The sequence below is a fragment of the Phaenicophaeus curvirostris genome, chromosome 14, assembly GCF_032191515.1.
Source record: "Phaenicophaeus curvirostris isolate KB17595 chromosome 14, BPBGC_Pcur_1.0, whole genome shotgun sequence".
Classification (NCBI taxonomy): domain Eukaryota; kingdom Metazoa; phylum Chordata; class Aves; order Cuculiformes; family Cuculidae; genus Phaenicophaeus; species Phaenicophaeus curvirostris.
The window spans coordinates 6,310,526-6,331,039 of record NC_091405.1 but is presented as its reverse complement, the minus strand read 5'-3'; the positions used below and the strand labels follow the sequence as shown (position 1 = coordinate 6,331,039).

General features: G+C 48.5%; 1 protein-coding gene across 2 annotated transcripts in view; it reads left to right on the top strand.

Annotated features, from left to right (window-relative positions):
- Positions 1–20,514, top strand: part of GNAO1 (G protein subunit alpha o1) — a 153,567-nt gene extending 133,053 nt beyond the window's left edge. The window contains exons 7-8 of one of the 2 annotated variants that reach the window (XM_069868709.1): positions 16,738–16,891; positions 20,178–20,514. In XM_069868709.1, coding sequence (XP_069724810.1) covers positions 16,738–16,891; positions 20,178–20,365 — 342 coding nt within the window. In that variant the 3' untranslated portion in view covers positions 20,366–20,514. Of the gene's footprint in view, positions 1–2,904; positions 3,059–7,121; positions 8,171–16,737; positions 16,892–20,177 lie in introns of those variants that run through there. The other variant, XM_069868710.1, reaches the window with a different exon arrangement.

Below are 20,514 nucleotides of genomic sequence, written 5' to 3'. Positions count from 1 at the left end.
CTCTCCAGGAATGTGACAGCATGGTATGGTAACAGGCACATCCATGCCTGCTCACCAGGATATTGCTCTGCACGTTGGCCATGCATAGAAAGCAGTTCCTTGCTTTACAATAATGCCTTCTTCTCTTTAGTCTTGGGGGAGGAAAAGGTGGATTTTAAGACCAGAGGCTTTCCCAGGTAAATAAGGAGGAGTGAGCAGAGTGGCGCCTGTATTTACTCAGCTAACTGGCTGAGCTGGGGGAAAAAGCAACAGGTAGGGACCAGAAAGCCAGGTCAGGCAGCCTTAGGAAGCTTTGAGAATTTTTTCTGGAATTTGAAAGGAATAGAGGACATTTATTGTAACTGTCCTTTTCTGCAGGAAAGTATTGGTTTGTTCTGGTTATGACTGGATGCTAAGAGTCACTGTTTCTTAGGAAAACACTCTCATTTCCTAACAGGTATTAACAAAAATTAATCAAACCATATAAGTGGAGCAGGAGGATTTCTGTAGAATCCTTATGTAGTCTTGCTGAAGTAGGAAAGCCAGCTTCCCCTAACCACAAAGCCTAGCTCAGGAGAAGTCCTTGGTTTCTTTTTCTTGACCAAAACTGATGTCATCCATCCCACTTCTCATGTGACGAGGTGCAGTTGCCCACCCGCTGGGACTGCACAGCATGGTAAGTACCGTGACATCCAGGCTGGTGGCTGCTGCAGGTGAGGGATTGGTCTAACCCATGGGCAATGTTCATGTGTTTCTCCATGCTTTTATTTTAAATAAACAAGAGTGATATAAATGTCATTTAAAAAATGTTCTGTGAGGGATTCCTACTTAGGAAACAGTTAACTGTATTTTCTTTCTGTTCCCCTGACCAACCTCCACTTTCTTCCCTCCTCCCAAAGGCTTGGGGTAGCCCAGGATCTCCTGTACAAAACCTTTGCAGGTTTATGCATGGTTACAAGTTTGACACCACTAATAGCAGAGGAGCTTTGCTCTGGGGCTCCCCCACCAGCCAGTACAAACTGGGTTAGCAAAAAATAGCGACAAGTCATGGGATGATCCAGATAAGCAAATATCTTGCAACTGAAACCCAATAAGTAAATGCATTTTGACGTTTGCACATGATCACGTCTTCCCCATGTGTTGGTACGATGCACGAGGAGGAGATGCTCAATCGCTGGAAATCTGGTACCAAAACATGTGGTGTACGGTACAGCAAATTGCGCATGTCCTGTTTCCCTCTGGGTTGGATCGGATGTTTCTTTCATCCACAGAGCCACTTTTATCCAAATAAAACTTGCAGCAGCAGCTGAAGTATATCAATGAAAAGGAAAGCAGTAACCAATAAAGAGCTGGGCTCAAATTATGCTGCCAGTGTGGGCGTGAAACAGAGCAGGAGAGGGGTGAAAGCCCACGGCTGCCTCCTGCACCACTCTGAATTTCCAAATCTGGGACGGGGATGTGCTGCACCCACCCAAAAAACCCTCTGGCAAGGAGGCGGTGCAGCCCTTTTCTCTCTAGCGTGTTTCCTGCGGTCGCTGTAACCAGTCTCATATGTGCACTAGAGGGTTTGGGAAGTGCTGTCCCAAGGAAATGCTGCTGGGAAAAGCCGAGGAGCCGGTCTGGTCTGTACCATGCGTTGTCTTTGATAACCCCCTGACTCTTGGGTGTGCTTCGTCCTCACCGCGCCTGCTCTCTCCGCTCCCCGGCTCCCGGCTGAGAGATGGCCACGCGACCGGCGTGTGCACTCCGGCGTCGGCCTCACGTGCCAAACATCACCAGCCTCGGCACCTTCACAGCTTTATCCTCGGCCGTCTGACCTTATGTAGCCAAACAAAGGCCAAAAAATGAGCATTTGAGAGACCAACCAAATTTGGCAGGTATGAAGCTTCTCTTGAACTGAGAAAAAAAAAAAAAAAAAAGAAAACCCAGTTGAGAGTTGAAAGCAGCAGGGAACATGACACTTGGTTGACTTTGCCGTGAGCTCTTTCCACCACCATAAAACCATGTGGCGGACTTCGCAACTCTCTAAGTGGTCTGTTTTTTTCATTCCTCATATCTCTCTCCTTTCCTGTGTCTTTTTTTGCATGACCTGTAACTAAAAATCTGACTTTTTGTTCTGCGTGCATTGGAACGTCTGGCTCTTCTGCTGGCGAGTAGCTAATGTTCTTCTAGAGGCATGAGCTAACATCCGTGGTAGCTGCCTGACTTCTAGTCTGGTTGTTCTTAGATACCCTTGTTTCCTTTTTTTCCTTTTTCTATTACTTCCTCTTCCTTTTTCACTTTTGTCCTCTCTGCCAGGCATTTTCTGTTGAGCCATCTTCCAAGACTACTAAAAAAATTTAAACAATTGAAAGCCCACCAACACTAAACTAAATAACAAACCTGGGCAAAGCTCACGGCAAGGTCATTTCCAAAATTATGTTGCCTTGATGTCTGCTTCCAACTCTAGATTAATTCAAGGATCCACCAGTCCTTGGTTAATGTATCCAACCAGTTGTGTGCCACACACACTGGAGAGCATAAAAACGTAAATATTAAAAAAAAAAATGAATGAAAACATTTTAGAAAATCTGCATGAGCTACACCGACACATCAATCTGATCGAAGGGCAAAAGTAACTTGCCATCCATGCATGGTGCATGATGATTTCTATGAGCTGGGATCCTATAAATTACATGCTATGTGAAATCAAAACAGCTCTGTATAGTCAAATGCCCTTGAATTACTAACTGTATGTCAAATGTTATAGGGACTGCATCTGTGTATGTATACGTTCAGCTGTATGTATGCGTAAATTTATCATGTGTATTGTAGCTTTTCTTTATTTGTTTTCCTCCTTAATTTAGTTGGTTTAGATTTCCCTACATGTTGAACATCCCTGAGTCGCTGTCTTTGGCCTGATGGGATCTCTCCTTTCTATTGCAGAACCGCATGCACGAATCACTGAAGCTTTTTGACAGCATCTGCAACAACAAATGGTTCACAGATACATCTATCATCCTCTTTCTAAACAAGAAGGACATATTTGAGGAGAAAATTAAGAAATCTCCACTGACTATCTGCTTTCCTGAGTACACAGGTAATGAGAAAGTTGACTGTACAGGAACGCATGGCAAAGGGATCACAGGGCGCTTCTCATCCAGCCTGATGCTCTCGTGTATCGCAGGCAATGAGGCTGAAGATCCATAACTAGGGGTCTCATTCACTTCTTGCAAATTTTATTTCAATAAATGCCATGGGATCCCCTCAGCCATGCTTGGTGGTCCACTTAAAGCCTGAGGATGGCTTAAACACAAGTTCTCTGCCAGCAAAGGGCCTTCAACACTAATCAGGGCTTTCAGTCTCTGTTCCATGGGTGATTTTGACACTGAGCTGACACCTGCAGGTGTGGGGCTGGCAGCATCCTCCCTAAAGCCATGCCCTGGTTTTCAAGCATCCTCAGGAACAAGGACCTTCTTGTAGATCTCTCAGAGAGACTTGGTGAACTGAACCACCCCAGGTGGATAACGGGTCTCTGGGAGACCAAGGGGTTCATAGAATCATAGACTGTCCTGAGTAGGAAGGGACCCACAAGGATCATTGAGTCCATCTCCTGTCCCTGCACAGAACAACCCCAACATTCACACCAGGTGTCTGAGGGCATTGTCCAAATGCTTCTGGAATGTTGTCAGGCTTGGTGCCATAACTGCTTCCCTGGGAGCTGTTCCAGCGCTCCACCACCCTCTGGGGGAAAAACGTTTTCCTAATGCCCAAGCTAACCCTCCCCTGGCACATCCTCCTGCCATTCCCTTGGGTCCTATCATTGGTCACCAGAGAGATGAGATGTGAGCAGTGCCTGCTCCTCCTCCTCCCTTTGTGAGGAAGCTGTAGACCATGATGAGGTCTCCCTCAATCTCCTGCAGGCTGAACAGACCAAGTGTCTTTAGCCACTCTTCATACAGCTTCCCCTCTAAACCCTTCACCATCATGGCCCTTGGTTGTTAGCTTGTCTTCGGGTGGAGTCCAGCTTTGCTGTTTCATTCAGCACATTCCCCTGTTCTCCTTACTGACCACAACGATCCCTCTGTGGTTCCTGACCACTGTCCCAGTGCCAGGCACCAAGGGGCTGCAGGATCAGCCCTCCCGCACACCGGGTGGCTGCCTGGCATCTGCCCTGGTAATGATGACAATATATCACCCGTGCAAAGGCTGCAGCTGCACCCTGCCACTTCTCGCTGCATCTCGCCAGCTTCCACAAACCCTCATTACCATTCCGAGACAGCATAAAAATAAACTTTTATCGTCATGAATTATTTAAGCTCACCAGAGACATCCAGATGAATCAAGCCGACAGACAGAGAAGAGATCTCTTTGTCAGAAAACATAGTTGTGAACCAGTAGCACCAAGAGTGTCACATTTCTGGGCAGGCCAACAAATTATTAACTAGGGCTTCCTATCTCTGAGCTCTTGAATTTTCATTGTGGATAGGCAAAAGCAATCCGTCATTGCTGCTTTGGGCTGAATGGTCTATGACCATGGAGGTGAAAGACTCCATCTGAATTCAGAACATCATCTGCAGTCTCCCTGTCCACAGAAGGTTTAGATGTTTGTCACTACCAACACATCTTAATCTTCTGTTTGCCCACTTAGTCCAGACAGAATCAACACATGCCTAACATGTTTGTCTAAAAAGATCTACCAATGGAACTTTTGCAGGCTTTACAGTTGAAAGCTCACAATAATGGCAAATCCCCAATTTTTCCGGTTGCACATTAGATTGCCACTTGCCATCTTTTGGATGGCTCGTAAAGCAGCTCATCACCATCCCTTTTATAGCAGGGATTCTATGTACTGGAAGGGTTTTATTGTGCCCTTTTCCTTTTTCCTCCGTGAAGCAAACCTGCACCTTTTGCTCCTTCCTGAGCACATTTTGTGGACCTGGTTTTGTGGACCTTCACTGAAGTCTCCCAGTAATCCCTCTCTGAAATAATATTCTTACATATCCCCAGTGGCAGAGAGACTAGAACAAGGAATGCCATTTTAGATATAACTGTTTCTTCCCAAGCTGTCTCAGCACAAGAGGAGCTCAGTGCAGGAGGCAGACCTTCGTACACACGTAGCGAAGCCATCGTCTGACCACGCAGAGGAAAACAAATATAGCTTGTTTCTTGAGCACGTAAGCCCCAGGTTGGAGAAAACCAGTCCTCCCTAAACCTCAGAGGATGCCAAAGATGCTCTAAATCCCTTTGAGGTGCTCTTTTGGAAGCTGGGAGTTGCCACAAAGCCAGGGATCCTCCACAGGCCTCTCGTGCCATCAGAATGGGCTGGAGGTCTGAAGGCTGAAGGTCCTTCCACTGATCCAGCAGGGATCTGAACCAGAAGCAGAGAATGTCTCACCCCAGAATGTTCAGCAATGTGGTTAAAAGGTGAAAGTTAGCTCGTGCTAACTTTAAACCAGACGTTAGACCCAAGCAAACATTTAAGCTTGCTCACCCCTGCTTCTCTGACCACAGCTCAGAGGATGAAGCCCTCATGGCCTTGTGAAAAAAGCAACATTATTCAAAGTTGCTCTGGAGTTAAAAAGAACTGTTTGGTGAAAGCCTATAAATCAAACAAACGACTTTGAGCATCACAAGTCAGTTCCACAAAACGCTTTAAATAAAATTGAGGTTTTGCTGTCTGTTAGTTCTGCTAACAGAGAATTATTAGAGGATTGCATCCACAAATTTGCTTGCTGTATGCTGGAGCACTGACTGTTTCCACCCCCTTAATTCACTCACGCTTTTAACTAACCCACAATACTTAGCGAAGCAGCAGCAGAATCCAGGACATGTTTAAACCAAGCTGGCATTAGTGATTCCCTGCTCTTTCAGAAGGAATCCAGCATCTAAATTTTCATGCCTTTGAATAACCAACTTCCCTTTCATAAAATGCCCTCCTGGTGGGGCACAGCGTGTGGATCGCTTCCCAAACTTTCTACACAGGTCTTCATGCAAGAACCTGCTCCCAGCTTCTCTTCCTTCAAGCATATTCTAAAGTCTCATGGTCTTCATGAGCTTGTGTCTTCAATTAGTGATGCCTGTATATGTGCATGGAGGTGGTTTCCCAGCTCAGCTCCTTTCAATCATAGGAGATCTCAAGCCAAAGTAAGCTTCTCTCTAGCAGATAACATTTCCCATCAGTAAAGTGTCATGGAAGGAGAGGGATCCAAAGGCATTAGCAGTGTTACCAGTGTAGAGCGCTCTAGGGTGCGGGATCACTGGCACTCGGCCGTTCCCAGCACTGCTGGAGGGCTGCGCTCCAGCCCAACCGGAGAAACTGAGTTTATTAGACCTAAGCAGGTGCTCAAATGGAGCTCTGCACGTGAGCAGTGTCAGGGCTGGCCAGAAGAGAAAGGTTCTGCTCATTTGCATGACCGCCCTTAAGCTTTTTTTACCACAAAACCCTACGGTTAGTAAGGTTTGGCAGAGACATCTCTGTATATCAAAACACGAAACTCCTCATGGTGCAATTTTAGCCACAGCTCTAGCAGAGGGGGCTGTGATCCCATTTTCTCAAAGAGCGAGACATTTGTATTAGCTTTGTCAGGTTTTGTTTGAGGAAACCCCACTTTGCTCTGTAACAGGCTGGATCTTTTCATTGCCATTTTTCTTAGCAATTCAGGGAAGAGGGCACAGTTACCAACGCTGCCTTCAATTCATGGACATTTTAGCTCCTGTTTTCCATCAAAAGCTGAAACTTTAATAACAAAATCTAAAAAGGGGGAAAAAAGGCTAAGCCTTTGCACCAGGTCAAGCATTTGCCACATTCCTAGCAGGTCTTTTCTCATTTTTGTCAGCATTATGTGGAATTTCTTCTACTTTTCCTATCATAGCCTGTTTAATTCTCAATTCCCTCATTCATTTCATCTCTATAGACTATAAACAGCAACTCAGAATAAAAATACAGCTGACCTGACAGTCGGAGAGCATCTCCTTCCTTGTGGCAATCCTGGCTGTGAATCCTGCCCGTCCCTGAGAAGGAGCTGGGGTGGCTGGGTTGCAGCAGCCGTGTACGAGCTCCCTACATCTCTGCAACAGGGTGCTTGTAGGCACCCTATGAACTTAGTATTACAATATTTCTTTAACCCACACTTTTTCCTTTCATCTCGGCTCTCTTATAGGCCCCAGCTCTTTCACGGAGGCGGTGGCTTACATCCAGGCTCAGTATGAGAGCAAGAACAAGTCCCCCAACAAGGAGATTTACACACACATCACCTGTGCCACCGACACCAACAACATCCAGTTTGTTTTCGACGCCGTCACAGACGTCATCATCGCCAACAACCTGCGGGGATGTGGACTCTACTAAAGCCTCCTCCTCCCCTTCTCTCCTGTGCCCGCTAGGAGCATCCTCTGGTCCCACAGACAGGTCCTCTCTCTTTCTCTTTTTTCCTCCTCAGAAGATGATGAGGAAGAAATGCATAAATCCTTTCTCCCATCCCAGAAAACTTTGCAGCAAGTTCTGCAAGTTCCCCAGCCCCATTTTATTTTGTTTTGGTTTATTTTTAGTTCATTCCCTTGCTGCCTCATTCTATTCCTCTGTTCCAATTCACAGCGCTGTAGAGGGAGCTAACATGTTTCCCACTAAGTGCGTTTCAACTGCCTAAAGACAAAAATAATCCAGTTTTTAAAAAAGAAAAAAAATCAAAGCCTTAAAATACTGGTCGGCAACACTGTAGTTTAGAACCAAAACTTTTTATTTTTTCCTTGAAATTAAGGGATATTTTTGATTCTCCTGGTTATTTATCTTTTTTTAAAACACTATTCCTTTGGGAAGTGCTAGATCACTTTGAGGGTACTTTACGACTCCAGTTCCTACCCCAAAACCAGAGGGGTCAGTGTTGAATGCAGCCACCACAGTTTGGATTTGTATATCCTCCCCTTTCCCAGACAGCTCTTTGAACAAGTAAAACAGCCATGTCACGTTCTGCTGGTGTCTAAGACAGACACAGTAACATAACATACTAAGCCTTGTTTAAAAGCATCCGTTACTGGTAACAGTTTTACCTCAAAATTAATGTTAAAACGTGCCTAGCGGTTTCAGTAACCCATTTCTTAGGCGCTTCACTGGATGCCACTGGGCTGCTGGGCTGAGCAGGGTGGTGGCAGCTGGTCTTGGACCCCTGGAGCACAGGCAGCAAGGATGCCCCGGGCCTGGCGTGCAGATGGGGACCCTGCACAGGGGGGCATCCTGGTGAGGATGGGTACCCAGCAACCTTTCCCAAAGCACCTCCCAGCCTTGTGATTTCAGCACAACTGATGCTGCTGCACACGCACAGCGTCTCTTTGAAAACTGCAGCCCTGAAACGCTGGGGTGCACCAAAAATGTGCCTACCTAACTTCTTGTAGGCAGAGTTTGACCTTCAAGTACCTGAAGTGCTGAGAGGTGCTTTGAGAAGGCTCACCACGATGGCACAATGCACAGGAGCCTCGTAGCTCTTTCTCACACTTTGGGCATCTAAATGAGAAGCCTGACCTTGCACGCTGAGCCTCCTTGGCCGAGCAGAAGCAGGTAGCTTACCTGTGCCATCTCCTGCCTGGGCATCCAGGAGAGACAGCTCCAGGTTTGGTGTCTCCAGTCAGAGCATCTCATTATCAGTATCTAAAGCAAGAGGGGTTGTTTATACTGGCCACATAGTGGCCAGGGGAGGCTCAGGGAGCTGATTTAAACCAAGTGATGGATTAGGAAGGAAAAGTGCAAGGAAGAGAGGAAGGGAGTAAGGAAGGGCAGGAGCAGAGGAGTGGAAGAGGCAAGGGTAGCACCCAGCACAGCAAAACATGGGAACACAGAGAGGCTGACAAATGCAGTTGGGCTGGATTACTTGTGGCCACCTGTCTGCTGTCCCCGAGAGCTCTGGGTGCTGTTGGGGTGAAGGCAGAGGAGAGTGTAACTGCTGGGCTGTCACCTCCGGGAGTGTGGAGGGACCCTTAGAAATCCACCCTGAAATCTTGTTTGGTGTCTGGGTGAGATGGCTACTACTGAGGTCCCACTCTACGTGGCACCTGGGGGCAGGTAGGCAATGCTGATTCCTGCCTCTTCTCTGCCTTTCTGAAAAGTCCACGATCCTGGAAAATGTGAGGCTTTCCGGGCCAGCCACAAGTTCAGCTGGTCCAAGTTTTCCCCAGTGCTGTGCCCGAGAGGGACATTATCTCTTTTCTCACGGTGCCTGTCTAGGAGGAATGGCATGAGAGCAGCCCAAAGCAGCACAGCCCAAAGGCGAGGGGAGGCAGGGAAAGGAGCAGGTGACATGGGACAAAAAGGACCCGTGGGGGAGGTCTGGGGAGAGGCGGTTTGGGACAGAAGTAGCAGAAGGGAGATGAGGCAGGTTGAGGCAGCAGGGAGAATGGAAAGAAGTCACCTTGGAGGCGAATGAGAGTCCCCATCAGAGGTTGTGCTCTGCTGGGACAGTGCTCATGGGATGTCCATGACAAAACCCCAGCCAGAGATACAAGTGGGAGCACTGCAGAGCAAACAGGGGAGTCCTTCAGAGGAGAACAAGAGGGCTCTTACCCATGTGTCAGTAACCCCCTATGTACCATTAAACGATAAAACTTTATTTACTGTTGTACAGTGAGGACCCACTGCTGCTCTGCCAGGCACTAACAGCAATAACGCTGTGTCTCTGCCTTGTGCTGCTCTGGCCCAGAGGAGGACCCACCTTTCTTCTCACTGTCTTAGCCTTGAAATACCTCCAGTGGCATCAGCTCCCACAGAGAGCTGTCTGGCCAGCACAGCCAAGAGCCCCTCTCTTCTCCTCACACCACAGGTTGCTACGTCCCACCTGCGTGTCCTGTTTTCCTGGGTCCCAGCCCCTCTCCCAGCTCCATTTAGTGCCAGTACACTCTGCCATACAGCCATAAACCAAAGGAACATTGACCACAAGACCTGTGCATTTAATTGTGTTTGGTTTAGTGTAGGATTTTCAGAGTCAGTGGGACTTTCTCAAAGAACAGATTTTCAGTTGGAAACACCTGCCCAGTTCTGTGGTTCCGTGGAAGGGACCGACCACGTGCCCCGACCCTGAGAAGATTTGTGTGCCTGCGGAGCTCTAGTCCCTGGAGACTAAAGCCAAGGGAATGACAGCAAAGTGCAACCAACCTGCGTGTTTTTGCAGGAAGAGGAGATGATGCAAAAAAAGAGATACGCAGGACTCAGATCCCCCTCTGCCAACCTTCCCCTTGACCCCAGGCCAGTCTTCCTGCTCGCATACCCTCTGCTGATCTCAGAGGTCGTTTCACTCCAGGTAAAAGCTGGGCTGCTGCCTGACGTCATTGAATTAGTCCAGTCCCTCGCTTTGCTTCTCAAGACAGTGGATAATGGCAATGGGACAGGCAGTGCTTCTGCCACAGAGGGGTCAGGGAGCTGGCTGGTGGGATGCAGAGGGACAGAAGGGCTCCAGGAGCTTGTCCCATGCAGATGGCCAAGTCCCACCAGCAATACCTAGTGTTCAAATGTGTGCTGAGTCAGATTAAGGGCTGAGAAACTCAACATCTGTTGCACTTGGTACGTAACACGCATGTAACTGCAGCAGAGGACCAGAGGTGTGTGCAGTGGTGCACTCATGACTTGCACTGGCAGTGAGGCAGGTGTTTATTAAGCTCTTTCAGAAGGGATTGATCAGCAGCACTAGGAGTTTGGAGGTTTTCTGTTCCCACCCCTTGCTCTGCGTGACATTAGAGCAAATATGTAGCAGAAGCAGTTCCCAGTGAAGGTAGCACCAAGGCTTCAGGATTTCTCAGCATATAGTGCACAAGAGCATTTTGGTAAAGACAATTTGAATTACCTCAGCTCCAAACCCTGTGAAATGCAGCCAGGTCACCAGTGCTGGCTGGGTGCATTTGTGCTGCGCTCTGGGCTGTATTCAGGGAACCTCTGCCCGGCTGTGCCAGCTGGGATGTCCCGACAGCCTCCTGCCCCAGCCCCTCCAACTAGTTCCCCAGCACATTGGTGATAACCCTCAGCTGGTGCTCCATTGGGAAGAAAGGGAGAAAAGAGAAGGAAATGTTGGCAAATGGATCCTTTTCTTTCATTTTCTTTGGCACATTGTGTGTTCAAAGCTTGATTACAGCTGCTGCGGCTGACATTCCCTCCCTTACATGAGTGTCGTGAGGATTCACTGACAAAAGCCGGAAACAGCATTTGGAAAATGAAATGCTTCCAGTGTTAAACGCTACTATTACTCCCCCTTGATGGCCACGTATAGATTTTTGTCTCCATTCTGCCTGCCAAAGGATTACTCGCCGCTGGCTTTCTGCATCCTCCCAGGCCTTTTCTTACACATGTGCCTTCTGCAGGCAATTTTTGCCCTGTGCTTTTTCTAAACACCAGCAATCACCTAAAAAGACGACCTTGAAATTCATCACCTGCTTTCAAAAGCCTTCTTCTTAACAGCCCCTTGTGCTCTGACAATTGCAGTGCCCTGAGCTGGTTTAGTTCACAGTGTCCACGTAGCAGCTGGTACAGCTGCATCAGAAATCATAACAGGGCATGGGAGAGACATTTGAAAAGCACAGAATTGAAATGTATACACCCTGCTGCCCTTCAAAGCTAAGGAGGGAACGTGCAAAATTTTCCCTGGTTGCTTGAGGGATGCAGAGAGGTTTTTACTGACTCAGGTCACTCATCCAGCAGCAGCATCCGAGGGGCATCAAGTTGCAAGCAGCGCTAATAACTCACGATGAGCTCCAGACAGCAGCCAAAAGAAAGAAGGAAGTCCCCCACTTGCTCCATCAGCAATGAGAGGGTTGAGTGTGTACAGTCATAAGGCAAAAAAAAAAATGCAATTAGATCCTTTATTTAAACAACAATTTCAATGAAATGGGGAAACCAGTAGATGAGGCTGGAGGGCTAAGATGCAGAGCACTGCTCTCCTTGGGATGTTGCGGTTCCTGGGCTCATTAGGAGAACCAGCAATAAATAAGCACTGGGAAGGCACACGTTAAAGTACAGCCACTTCAAAGGCAGGTTTTTCTTTAGCAGATGAGAGTTCATGCTTGCACTTAACCATACCACCAGCGGAGCCCAGCCAAGCAGCAGGACCACTTGGTGAGGCCATCTGGCCCCTCAGCCCACTAGCCCAGGTCTGTCCCTGCTCCCTTGCCCTCCCAAGGGGTCCAGTGAGGGGTCAGGCAGCTTCCCACCATCACCCTCCCAGAAATTCTTCCAATTAAATCTCTCTCAGGAGTTTTGTATGAGAATTAGCTTCTTGCCTTCAGCCAAGCTTTCCTGAATGGCCAGCCAGCCTGTCCTTCCACAGAGGAGAGAGCTTCCTTGGTAGATGGGACTTTATTTTATGGGACACTGAAAGTATTAATGGGAGCAGTCTACGCTGTTATGTACATTAAAATGTATCCGGTGGTTTTAATCTATTGTGGCATGAGCCCAGCGCTTGCCTGGAAGGGAACAGACTTTGTTCTCCGGCCAGGAATGCAACCTCCAAGAGGTCAGGATGGAACATAGATGATGTTCTTCTGCCAAAACAACCCCATGTGCCCAGTCGCTGCTGTGTAAAGCATCAGGCAGCCCAGCCCGGCACGGGGTTCAGCTGGAGGCGGCAGATGTCCCCCGTGGGGTTTGTGCAGCTGATGCTGTACGAGGGACCAGCCCTGCACCATCGCACTCTTGAGTATTTTTGCAGCCAAAAAAATCTCCTGCTGGAGCCAGGGAGGCATTTGTTGTTGAGTTCCTGGGAATAAGGCTGACCATTTGTCAATTAGAGAAGCTTAGCACTAGCGTGTTTGTGTCTTTGTCACGGGCCAGGTTTGCCTTCAGGCTTACAACCAAAAACTCCACAACCATTTCCAAGCAGACCAAAACGCTCATTAGTAATCTGATGCTGGAAGCATCTGAGTCAGTGGATTTGGTGCTACTGAGCATCATCCAAAAATGCCTAAGCCTGTCACACACTCGCAACCCCAATGCTCTAACAACAAAGCAGGGACACACACCAAGTGTCATGAAAGAGCAGAGCATGGTCTTGCCACTACCTCCCCAGAGGAAAGAGCAGACAGAAACACTCTCCTGAAGCACCCTGAGACTTGAGTGTAAATTATCATTTCTGTGCTCCTGCAACAACACCAGATAATTGATGCTGACACATATAGGTAGATGACTTCTTATATAAGACATTATGCTGAGAGCGTGGCTATGGATAGGAGCTTCCAACAGTACCGTTCATGTCCAAACCAGCAGCCTGTGAGCTCCTTATTCATGCTGCGAGGGCTAACTAGCAAACACAAGCAAGTACCACCCTGAAACATGGATGTGTTATTAAGAGCAGGAGTACCAAAGCCTCTGGCTGACACTGAGCAGTGGAAGGAGAGGGGAGGGAGCCAGATTGAGGACAGGGTAAAACCATCTCCATCTCCCAAAGAGGGCAGCTCCATTCTCCACAGGGATGGGGAGGAGGCAGAGGGCTGGGAGCCAGCCCAGCACTCACTGCCTCAGCCCCTTTCCCACTTAGTGCCTTGGAAATTAATGTTGAGACCAAATCTTAACAGAACGAGCAGCTCTGGGTCTAAACCCCTACTCCAGGTAGAGAGAGGAGATCACAGTGTGTAACAGCACGGTTTCCAGCATTGCCCGAGCTTCATCAGCTTTTCCAGTGCTGGAGCAACCTGGCAGCACTGGGCAAGCAAATAGGTTGTTTGAAGACTTGCTGTTGCCCCATTAAATAGCCCAGTTCCTAATTAAATATCCTCAGCCCTATTCCTCCCAGCTCCCTTTTCCCCCTTCAGCTCAACAAGGGAACAGTGACCATCACCCTGCCTCTGGGCTCCCCACTCCCCACCACACGTCCTCCTGAAGGATCGCTGGAGGCCACCACGATTTTCCTTTTGCTGGTTTCCCACGGAATCATTTCTCTTGCATGTTTGATGGCCCAAACTGTATTAACTGTAATTTTGTATGAAGAGTGACTGTCCATTGGTTTAATAGAGCATTAGATATTGTAATAATTTATTGGCTGTCAGTAATGTATTTATTAGTTACAGAATGTTAATAAAGTGCCAGCTCTTTTCTAGTGTGAGAGGGTTTTTATTGCGTCTCCCTTGAGTGCGTCCACCTTGTCAAGCCTGTTATTTACCCTACGTCCGCTGTGTGCACATGGGCATACGACACACCCGTGGCATCAGTCATCTGCCACAGCCTCATTTACCTGGAAATAAAGAATTTGGAACAGATATAATCAAAAGATCTTCCATTTTATGTAAGTATACAATGGCAGTTTTCCCTTTTCTCCCCCCACCCCAAGTAGAATAACTTTACCATAGCTTGTTTGTTCCTTGGCTTCTTAAAATTAGACTCTTCCCTTCTGAAGTCCTTGCCTCCATATTTCTATGTCAGACCATCCATGCTTGTTCCCTGGCATCTGTCTGTCCATATCCAGCTGCTGTTTCAGCGCCAGTCAGGGGCGACGCTCAGCACGGGGGTCGCTGGGGCAGAGCATCCCTGCTGTCCTATTGCTTCCTCCCATACTTTGGTTGCAAATCTATTACAAGTAGCAAGCTTTCCATTTTTTCTCCTAGCACCTCTTCACACAAGCCTTGCACACACAGAGTCAAAATAGGGGTTTCTGGTTCAACTCAATAAATAGCACTTTTTCCCCCACCTCACAGTAGCACAGTACTTGGAACACCTTTTCTTCCCTTTAATATAAAAGGAAGCTCTGGCCCAAGAGTTATGTTCTAACCAAAGACCTTCTGTTATTTGGGGCATGAAGTAGAAGCAAAGAACTTGAAGAAACCAAGAGAAAGTTTTCCATAAATCTCAGCAAAGAAAAAAATAGCTGTTAGTCCTATGGACCTCACCAATTCCACTGGTGGAACTTACAGCTGGACACATCCTTGGACACACATCCCTCTATGTCCCACCCTACAGATCAGACAATTATGTGCCAGCTCTGAGAAAAACTAATGGCTCCAAAGGAAAGGATTTTTCCTTATATATTTGTGTTGGGGTTTTTTTAAATGTCCTCTGGTATATCTGCATTGGTGCCCAGGGCTCAAATGTCACCAGGGTTGTTCTTCATGCACCGGGGATTTTCATTCCGCTATGAGCACGTTTTATTTCAGCTGTTCCTCCACCACCACCTCATTTTTTTATTTAAATATCATGAGACAACACAGGGAAAGAAAAAGGAAAAAACCCAACCAGATTCTGTCCATGAAAACCTCAAGACTTGTCATCTTTGCAACAGCCACAAGTCAAGAGGAAACACATCCTTTTGTGGCAGTTTCTGCTTTCCCCATGAAAAAGGGATTCTTTTTTTTGTAATGATAAGAATCAAATGAGTTCCCAAAGCTTTGAAAAGCAACTGCTTGGCATCCCTAGCTCCTCTTTGTCAAGGAACTGACGGTGTAATTTCAAAGCCTTTCAAGATGAAATCAGACATCTGCTAAATTTTGCATGCCAAGCTGCAGTTGAAGTGTAGCTAATAAAATGACTCACTAATAAAACATTCATGGAAAACTCCAAAAATGTGTAATTGGGTCATTATTTCATTAGGAGACACTTGTGTTCTCACAGATCTTCAGCAAGTTCAAAGCCCCACCTCACTGCACCTCCAAAAAAAAGAAAAATAAAGGTGCTCTGGGAGGAGGGTGTTTAGTGCAGGATGATTTCCCACTGGATGCTGAGCACCCTTGCTGTCCCAATGCACATCTCCACTGCTCTTGGCACTACACAAGGTTTTTGCAAATAGCTGGGTGCCCTTGTGCAAGCAGCAGGTGGCCAAGCCAGAACTAGGTGGACTTAATCCCAGGATGGGGCTTGGCAGCTTTGGACTTCCCCGAGTCCTGGTTTTGAACGAGAAGTCTTGCAAGTGGAAAAGTGCATGGACTGCTTAATCAGTAAAGCAGCAGGGAACAGCTTTCTGTTCATTTTAAGAGCAAGTGGACAATGGAGAAAGTTTTGAGAGCTTCTAGAGAGCCGTACTTGTCCTGTCTAGTGGCACCTTCATGCTAATGGAAAAGGCATGAGCCTGCCTGCACAGACACCCCACAGCCACTCCAGCAAAGCGTTACAATACTCTGCTTGATGGTGACCTGCAACAGCTGATCTGGCACAGGACAACCTCAGCTCCTCCTCCTTCTCCTGTCCTTCTGTCTGCTCTCCGCTCCTTTCCTATAACTTCTATAGCACGGGGAAAATAGCTCTATGTGACTTTTGTCCCTATGTGAAAGGACAATTAACTTGAAAGCATTGCAGCTTTTAGAGATTTGCTACTATTCATGCTCCTACTAAAATTCTTCCATGCTTAAAGTCTCCTTGGAGCAGCCCACAAGCCCAGCACACTCCGGAGAGCTGCAAGGTGGGCTGGCACCTGCATTGCTTTCCCACACACAGCGCTGCTTGGGTTTCTCAGTGAAAACCAGCCTTGTGGTGTTTTCACAGATAGGGTGAAAATTTTTCCAGGGGTAGGAGGGTTCAGCTGGGACAGGAGCTAGTTAAGCAAGTGAGAAGCAAATGACTTTCTGCTCTTTCTTGAGGCTTCAGTTGTCAGCCCTAAAGGGACACAGTGGAGGATCAGCTACAACCTCCACACCTGTCTTGTCCTGTAGCCTAAGCATAAAGCAATACTGTTTCCTCCACTTTTGTAACCATCTCTTGTTTACCACTGTCTTATTTTAGAGATTTTTCGCTTCCTAACCGTTTCTGTTCTGAAAAATGTTCTCCTCTTCTCTAATTCTCTTTTCTCTTTGCCTTTCTCTCTCCTCCCTCCGTGCTCTCCATTGCAGAACCGCATGCACGAATCTCTCATGCTCTTCGACTCCATCTGTAACAACAAATTCTTCATCGATACCTCCATCATTCTCTTCCTCAACAAGAAAGACCTATTTGCCGAGAAGATCAAGAAATCACCTCTGACCATCTGCTTCCCTGAATACACAGGTATGTGCTGGGGCTGACACAGCACAGTCCGCGACACCCACCACGGCGTCGCAGGGGTCTGTATCTCACCCAGCGCTGGGCAGGGGGATGGAGGGAACAGGACACCTTTACAAGGGGGCACAAGCACTTCCCACCTTCAAGAGCCACAGTGCAGCTCCATCATCCAGCTCATGGGATGGGGTCGTGTCCTGTTCGTGGTCGGTTCTTGCAGAAAAGGTGCATCTGACCATCTGGGTAGAGAGATGGTCAGGATAAACTGCAATGAGCTTTAATGAGTCTGGCTGTAGGAGAAGCCTTGGTGAGAGCCAGCTGCCCACCACTTGAGCCACCTTGTTAGCTAATGAAGCCAAGAAGTACCTGCTAGAGAGACCAAGAAGCGGATCCTCCAAGCTACATCTCCCTTTCACATCCTCCCAGAAGTGCCTTTGCACAGGATGCAGCTGGAGAAGGAGAGAGCTCCTTTAGAGCAGAAATCAGTGAAACCACAAGATCATGCGTTTTTAAGTGAAACCAACATGGTTTGGGGAAAAGAACAAAAATCAAGAAAGTGTGATAAAAATAGATGCCCATTCTGAAATTTCTAATGGAAACAAAAAAAAAAATCAGCTCAGATTCAGAGGCTCCAGCATCTCCTGCAATTACTTGGATATCTCTAAACTATTCCACCCAGAGCACACCCAGCCTGGACACTAGACCCTGGGGACATGGGGGTCTCTCAACAAGACAGCATCCATTCGCTTATGGCAGGGACATACCAGCATTTCCAGAGAAGGATTTACCAGCATTTCCAGAGAAGGATTTTGGGCTTCTCCATCATGAAGGCAGCAGCGTTTTTTTTTTTTTTTTTATTAGCTCTTAGTCACCCGGTGAGACATTCCAAACTATCCCACATGGAGCTGCACAGCACAACCTGGCTGCCCTGGGGAGGAGGATGCTCCCCTCTCCTTCAGCCACATGCTACATTGAGGAGTAAACTGGCAAGCTAGAAAAGGAAAATAAATCTCCAGATAATAGCAGCTCTTCCAAAGGCGATTTCAGGGGCATCATTCAGGCTCCGTGGCTTCCTGCGAGGGGCCAGGCACAGCCACTCGCTGCTGTAAGCGGCTTAATACAATAATAATGCACATTTTTCAGCTCAAACATCTGGCCCCTCTCCAGCTCACTTAACAAAAGTCAGCCTCCCCTGGAAAGCAAGGGGGCAATAGGGATCCCCCTGGTCCACCAAGCAAGGAGACAACAAAAACACTCCTGGTCCACTAAGCAAGCAGCCCCAATCCAAATGGCTTCTGTCCCACCACTGACCATCACCCATCCCAGAGTGATACTCCACAGAGCCCAAGAGCACACAGAGGGGCTCAGCCCAGCTGAAAAGTGATTTTGGAGCAGCCACCAACCCTCCCAGTCATCCCTACCTACCTACCAGGCTGGGGGGCCACCAGGCCCCCCAGCCTTTCTTCCCCCCCCCCGCCACGCTCCCGTGGGATGCAGGGTGTGCCATGAGGACTCACCAGCGACGCCAGGGCAGCAGCGATGTCAGGAGATGCATCCCTTGACCACAGCCCAGCTGGGCACAACTAGAGGCTGTTGGTCTTTGCTGGGAAGAAAAAGGGATCCGTTGGAGAGGGCAAAGCAGCAACACCTGGGGAGGGAGGAGTCTCTAATAGAGCCCAGGTGCTCTGCAGTTTAGAATCATAGAATCACAGAATCACCAGGTTGGAAGAGACCCACAGGATCATCAAGTCCAACCATTCTATCAAACACTAAACCATGTCCCTTAGCACCTCATCCACCCATCCCTTAAACATCTCCAGGGAAGGTGACTCAACCCCCTCCCTGGGCAGCCTCTGCCAGTGCCCAATGACCCTTTCTGTGAAAAATTTTTTCCTAATGTCCAGCCTGAACCTCCCCTGGTGGAGCTTGAGGCCATTCCCTCTTGTCCTGTCCCCTGTCACTTGGGAGAAGAGCCCAGCTCCCTCCTCTTCACAACCTCCTTTCAGGTAGTTGTAGAGAGCAATGAGGTCTCCCCTCAGCCTCCTCTTCTCCAGGCTAAACACCCCCAGCTCTCTCAGCCGTTCCTCATAAGGCCTGTTCTCCAGCCCCTTCACCAGCTTTGTTGCTCTTCTCTGGACTCGCTCCAGAGCCTCAACATCCTTCTTGTGGTGAGGGGCCCAGAACTGAACACAGGATTCGAGGAGCGGTCTCACCAGTGCCGAGTACAGAGGGAGAAGAACCTCCCTGGCCCTGCTGGTCACGCCGTTTCTGATCCAAGCCAAGATGCCATTGGCCTTCTTGGCCACCTGGGCCACTGCTGGCTCATGTTCAGTCGCTGTCAACCAACACCCCCAGGTCCCTCTCCTCCAGGCAGCTTTCCAGCCAGACTTCTAGTCTGGAGCTGCTCAGGGTTGTTGTGCCCCAAGTGCAGGACCCGGCATTTGGCCTTGTTAAACCTCCTGCCATTGGACTCTACCCAGCGGTCCAGCCTGTTCAGATCCCTTTGGAGCCTCCCGACCCTCCAGTAGATCCACGCTTCCACCCAGCTTAGTGTCGTCTGCAAACTTGCTAAGGGTGCACTCGATGCCTTCATCCAGGTCATTGATAAAGACATTGAACAGGGCTGGACCCAGCACTGAGCCCTGGGGAACCCCACTTGTCACTGGCCTCCAGCTGGATTTCACACCATTTCCCACCACTCTCTGGGCCCTCCAGCCAACCAGTTTGCCACCCAGGAGAGTGTGCGCCTGTCCAGGCCAGAGGTGACAGTTTCCTAAGCAGAACGCTGTGAGAAACTGTGTCAAAGGCTTTACTGAAGTCCAGGAAGATCCATCCACAGCCTTTCCCTCATCCAGCAGCCGAGTCACTTTGTCATAGAAGGCGATCAGGTTAGTCTGGCAAGACCTGCCCTTTGTGAACCTGTGTTGACTGGGCCTGATCACTCAGTTCTCTTGCATGTGCTTCATGATAGCACTCAAGATCACCTGCTCCATGACTTTCCCTGGCACTGAGGTCAGACTGACAGGCCTGTAGTTCCCTGGATCCTCCCTGCAACCCTTCTTGTAGATGGGATTCAAGGATTCAGGATTCAAAGGGGGCAAAAAGGGGTGGAAAAGGGGAGGTGGGGGTGTTAAAAGATGTAATTGGCTGGTGTTAAGGGGGAATAATGGAAGATAAATAGGGTTTGCCTCTTTATATTGTGAAATAAAGCCGTTTGCAAGCACCGTGGGGCTGGGTGTGGGGCAGGAGGGTGGTGGCCCCCGGCCCTGACGCCCCCCGCTCTGTCCCCTCACAGGTCCCAACACCTATGAGGACGCGGCCGCCTACATCCAAGCACAATTCGAAAGCAAAAACCGCTCCCCCAACAAGGAGATTTACTGCCACATGACGTGCGCCACAGACACGAACAACATCCAGGTGGTATTTGACGCCGTCACCGACATCATCATTGCCAACAACCTGCGGGGCTGTGGCTTGTACTGATCCCCCCCCACCCCCCGACCCCGGCGCAAAACGACTTCTTTGGGGGCGATTCCAGCACCGGGAGAGAAACAACAAAAAAATTAATACAAAGAAACCCCAAGGCAACCACACACAGACACACACACGGCACACGCGCGCGCGGGGAAAAA